General features: G+C 39.0%; 1 protein-coding gene across 1 annotated transcript; it reads right to left on the bottom strand.

Annotated features, from left to right (window-relative positions):
- Positions 1 to 1,058: 1,058 nt before the first annotated feature.
- Positions 1,059 to 1,924, bottom strand: LOC102813596 (60S ribosomal protein L6-like). The gene is made up of 2 exons (XM_006871866.1): positions 1,791 to 1,924; positions 1,059 to 1,566 (listed from the first exon to the last, which is right to left on the bottom strand). The coding sequence occupies exons 1-2, from the start codon at positions 1,922 to 1,924 to the stop codon at positions 1,059 to 1,061; spliced, it is 642 nt and encodes a 213-aa protein (XP_006871928.1).
- Positions 1,925 to 5,238: the final 3,314 nt, after the last annotated feature.

The following is a 5,238-nucleotide window of genomic DNA, read 5'->3' as shown; positions in this document are numbered from 1 at the left end:
TTTAATAAGTGTGATGTCCTTTTTCAGGGATTGGTCCTTCCTGGTAACATGTTCAAAGTATATGAAATGAAGTCTCACCATCTTCTCTTCTAAAAAGCATCCTGGCTGTATTTATTCAAAGACAGATTTACTTGTTCTTCTGACAGACAATCCATGTAATTTCAATATTCTGCACCAACACCATAATTTAAATGCATCGTTCTTCTCTGGCCTCCCTTATTCATTTTTTAACTTTCACATCCATATGAGACGATTGAAGATACCAGTCTTGGGTCAGGCATGCCTTAGTCCTCAAAATGCCACCTTTGCTCTTTAACATTTTAAACAATCTTTTGCAGGAGATCTTTTGCCAGTGCAATAAATGGTTTGATTCTTGATTGCTGCTTCAGTGAACTTTCACTGTGGGTCTAAGAAAAATGAAATACTTGATAACTTCAATCTTTTGTGCACTTATCATGATGCTGTTTATTGGTCCAGTTGCCAGGATTTTTATTGACTTTGCATTGAATCTTATCCATAGTGAAGGCTGTGTTCTTTGATTTTAATCAGTAGTACTTCAAACCTTCTTTGCTTTCAGCAAGTAAGGCTATATCATCTGCATATCACTGGTTGTTAATGAGTCTTTATCATATAAACTTCCCAGATTGAATGAATATCATCAAAGAATAGAACCCTAACAACACCTATTCTGATTTAAAATCATTCAATAACCTTTTGTTCTGTTCAAACAACTGCCTTTTAATCTATGTGCAGGTTTAGCATGAGCACAATTAAATGTTCTGGAATTCCCATTCTTCTCAATGCTATCCTCGGTTTGTGATGATTCACACAGTCGAATATCTTCACATTACCCATAAAATACAAATAAATATCTTTCTAGTATTTTCTGCTTTCATCCAAGATCCATTTGGTGTCAGCAATGACTTTCCTCATTCCATGTACTCTTCTGAATCCAGCTTGAATTTCTGGTAGTTCCCAGTCAATGTACAGCTGCAACAGTTTTTGTTTTGTTTTTTAATTTGTCAATTATTTAATGAGATTCTTTCTCTGCAAGAAATCTAGAATACTAACTGGTGAGCATAAATTCCATTTGTGAGAGCAAACACAGCACGCAGGTAACGTTGGAGCTGGAGAATGGCTTTGATTTTTGGCATAATTTGTGAGTCCACAGCTTTCTGATCCACTTTGCGCTGCTCTGTAACCTTGTATTTCTCTTTCTCAGTGTGGAAGATCTCGCCTTCTTGGTGCCTGGGCTTCCGCAGCTTCTTCTTCTTGAAATAAGCATCCGTGAAATGTTTGGGGATCTTCACACCACTGATATCAATTTTGGTGGAGGTGGTAATGACAAATTTCTGGTGTGTTCTATACAGAGGGACTTGATTGAGGGACAGAGGTCCAGTCACAAGGAGCAAACCACTGGCCAGCTGCTTCAGGAAAACCACTCTCTTGTCTCGATGGTGCCCATCGAGGATGATCAGAATGGTCCCAGGAGTGATGCTGGACCGCAGTCTTCTGACATGCTGACTCAAGGGTTTTTGCCATGGATCAACAGCTTCTGAGGCACGTCTTCAGTCAGGTAATACCTAGGCATTTTGCTCGGTTTAACCTCTCGGGTACCACCATTCTTGTCACTGGCAACTGACTTTGTGACAGTAGCAAGAACATTCTCTTCCTTCTTTTTTTCAATGCTGGATTTAGCAGTTGAGTAATTCCTCTTGTAAATGGCCTTTCTGGAATACATGGCCGATCAGGAATATCTGCCAATTCCTCCAACTAGAACAGGATTTCACTTGCAGTGCGGCTTCCCCTGCTTTGGGTTTTTGCTCTTGAGGTGAGCCTTCTTAGCTTGGCCACTGGCATCTGCTTTTATGACTTCAGGCTTCTTCTCCTTAGTAGCTGGATTCTTAGCCTTTTCGCCTACCATCTTGCAAGATGCGATAGAGTGCAACAGTTTTTAAATTATCATAAACTAAATTTTTACTTCAACTAAATTTTACAACAACAATCCCTCAGAAGTGAGCTGTTTATTCCTTCCTAATCTGTCTTGGTCTGAAAGATCCTGCTGGTATTTGAAATTCTGGTGGCATACCTTCCTGCATCACAGCAACATGCAAGTCACTATAATATGACAAATTGAAAAATGAATGGGCCCATCAACACTAATGAAACACCATTCCTCTTCAATTTGTCATTCCCAGTTTAGTAAACCATATGATTGTCCAATTCAAAGTGGCAAATGCCAGTCCATTTCAGCTCATGAATGGCTAGGATCCTATTATGGACATGATGTGGAGTACTGGTGGTGCTGTGGGTTAATGCCGGTTTGAACCACACACAAGGTCAGTGGTCCAAGCTCACCAGCTGCTCCTTGGAAACAGGGTAACTATGGGTCAGAACCAACTGATTGGCACTTAACAACAATGACATCACAATTAAACCTTTGGAATCCCAAAATTAGTCATCAGATTCTTCTGAGCAGAACTCTCTGCCTAGAATGTAACTGTTCTAATAGATTTTTCTCAGAAGCAAGTGTTTTGATTGGACTTTTTTTTTTTAAAGCCACCTTAATGAGTCTAAGGCAATTGTATCTCTGAGAGAACGTGTCTACAGTCATCAACTGATTACACAGACATGTTTAAACATATTTACTTGGAATAAATTTGAACATGTATGAACTAGAACAAATTTTTGACTTACCTTCATAGATGTTGCTGTTGTTAAGTGTCCTTGAGTTGGTTCAGATTCTCAGTGACCCTGTGTAGGGTTTGTGAGGAGCAGCTGGTGAGTTTGACCTGCTGACTTTGTAATTCAAACCAACAATGTGGTCCAGTGCGTTATCTTGCAGCTCCACACCAGTATTCTTACCTTTGTAAGGATCGAAACTTTACTTGACCAAACTTTAGCATGGCTTCAAAAATTATCCAAAAGCACCTAGGCCTCCGCTTATCTATAACATGACTAAACCCAGCTGCCAGGAAATATACAAGCAAAGACATCTCCCTTAAAGGTCATAACAATTAGGTTAGGCTGCCCTAAAACATCATTGGATATACCCCACACCTGCAAGAAACTGACAAATTGACCGCCAGAAACAAATCCGCGTAAAGGTCAGAATACTTACTTTTTGCCAAAACCAACCAGCTTAAAGGTTAATATGTTCACCAATTGCAAAATGCTTACGCACTGTTGCCGAAATCTGCCTTGTGTAACCCTATAAAAAGTAATGAAACAAACAGATAGGGGTCGCCTTCATCTGCTAGTTTCAGGAGTCCTTGTGAAGGTTGACTCCAACGCGTTGGCAAATAAACCTCTTGCGTTTGCATCAAACTTGAGTCCTGTTGATCTTTTTGGGGTCTCCTACCAGATAAGGCCATCTGGGGCCTAACACCTTCATATGTAGAAGGTGATAATATAATTTATCATCAAAAATCAGTATACTTTTGAGTATGGAAGAGACACAAAAGCCGCTAAATCATATGTGCGCATAGAATTCTCTTTCCGTGAACCAAGATTTGCTTCTTAAGTAATGCACTTCAAGTGCAGCCACCATCTGAGGATAAGTGAGATTTTTGTGTTGCTCTGATACTGAACAGGTTCCAAAGGAGCTTTCAGATTAAACAGACTAGGTAGGAAGGGCTGATAATTGATTTATAGAAATCAGTTAATATGGCCCTATCTTATTGTTCATTGTGCTACCATGACCAACTCAAAGACAGCTAACAACAGCAATACATATGTATGTACTCCTCACTTAGTGACTATCTTGTTATTGGACATTGTGCATTTAACAGAATAGTAGAAAATCTGCTGTTCTATTATTTTGTGCAGTAAGAGCACTCATCTGGAATTAACAAATGTTGAAGTGTGCAGTGAGTGTAATGCTGGCTGTGATGGCTAAGACAATGTATCAATTTGGCTGGACCATGATTCTCATGATGTAATTCAGCAGTTATGTAATGATGTAGTCATCCTCCATTGTGTAATTTGATATGGTCATCCTCCATGTTTACATAACACTAGTTTTCACATAAAGACCTGATCTCTGGAACTGAGTGAATAAGTGAGCAGTGGGTGTACACAGATTGGCAAATAGGTTTTGTTAAGTAGAACTACAAATGATTCTATTCTGATTACAAGGAGGCAGTCTTTTGTACAAGCTAAGCAGGCACAATTTTTCTCCATTCCTCTCCCTGCTGGTATTTTTAAGTCTCAGAACAAATCAGCCAGCCCCTTCTGAGGGCTGGTGTTTATTTAAAAGTTACAATTCTGGGCTAACCCCTTGGGAAGTCAGGAAGTCATGATTCAGTAGGATGTTTGTTAACAGGATTAAAAATGTTCAGTTAGTCACATAGACTGCATACAACAACTCTGAGAGTAAATTTTCTTTGTCTATTCAGTCATGATGCTAGTGGGACATATATAATATTTGTGTACAGCCCACCAAAGTTGACCTACCTATAAAAGGAAGACCAGTAAAAGGTAGACTCACATTGTGCCCCTTAGCTATGAAGTCAGGTGGAGGGCTGGTATGAGAGAATCTATAACCACTAGGAAAGTTTCCAGGAGCCAACGAGTGTCAGTGTGTCATACAACTGCCCCATTTAAGTCTTTGGATCACAACACAAAATGGGCTATGTATGGAAAAGCCATTACCTCTGCCTTAGAAGCTTTTAAGCCAGTGGGTCATTCATCTGTTGTATATTTTCTGTTTCTAATAGTAAGTAATAAAAGCTACCTTCCATGTCCTAATGTGTAGTCAGTCTCTGATTAGAAGGATGTAATATTTCTGGAGTAGTCCATATTAATTATCAACTCCTCTTTTCCAGTGGCCTCCTGGCACTCTAGAAATTGGTGACAACCTGAGAGTACATTGTAGATTTGCCATATAGCACCACAGATTTGATGTAGCATAGCAGAATCTAGAAATGTTTAACTCAGAAAACAGATTCTATTCTATTTTCAACAGTAAAGTTTAAAAAAAAAAAAAAAAAACATATCTGAATGTAATAAAGGCCATTACTAAATGGGTCAGGGGCACATTAGTCCTAAAATTGACGTTTTTGCTCTTGAATATTTTAAAGAGGTCATTTGCAGCAGATTTGCCTAATGCAATACAGCCCCTGATTTCTTGACTGCTGCTTCCATGAACATAGATTTTGGATCCAAGCAAATTGAACTTTTTGACAACTTCCATGTTTTTCATAGTAGATGTCTATGATACAATTATGTCATTGGTAT

This window comes from Chrysochloris asiatica, unplaced genomic scaffold (assembly GCF_000296735.1).
Source record: "Chrysochloris asiatica unplaced genomic scaffold, ChrAsi1.0 scaffold00176, whole genome shotgun sequence".
Taxonomy (NCBI): Eukaryota; Metazoa; Chordata; class Mammalia; order Afrosoricida; family Chrysochloridae; genus Chrysochloris; species Chrysochloris asiatica.
This window is presented reverse-complemented; position numbering and strand designations above follow the sequence as displayed.

Coding starts and splice junctions, on each gene's coding strand:
- LOC102813596 (XM_006871866.1), bottom strand. CDS start 1,924: ATGGTAGGCGAAAAGGCTAAGAATCCAGCTACTAAGGAGAAGAAGCCT. Junction 1,567..1,790: donor CAGGGGAAGCCGCACTGCAA/GTGAAATCCTGT, acceptor ACCTGACTGAAG/ACGTGCCTCAGAAGCTGTTG.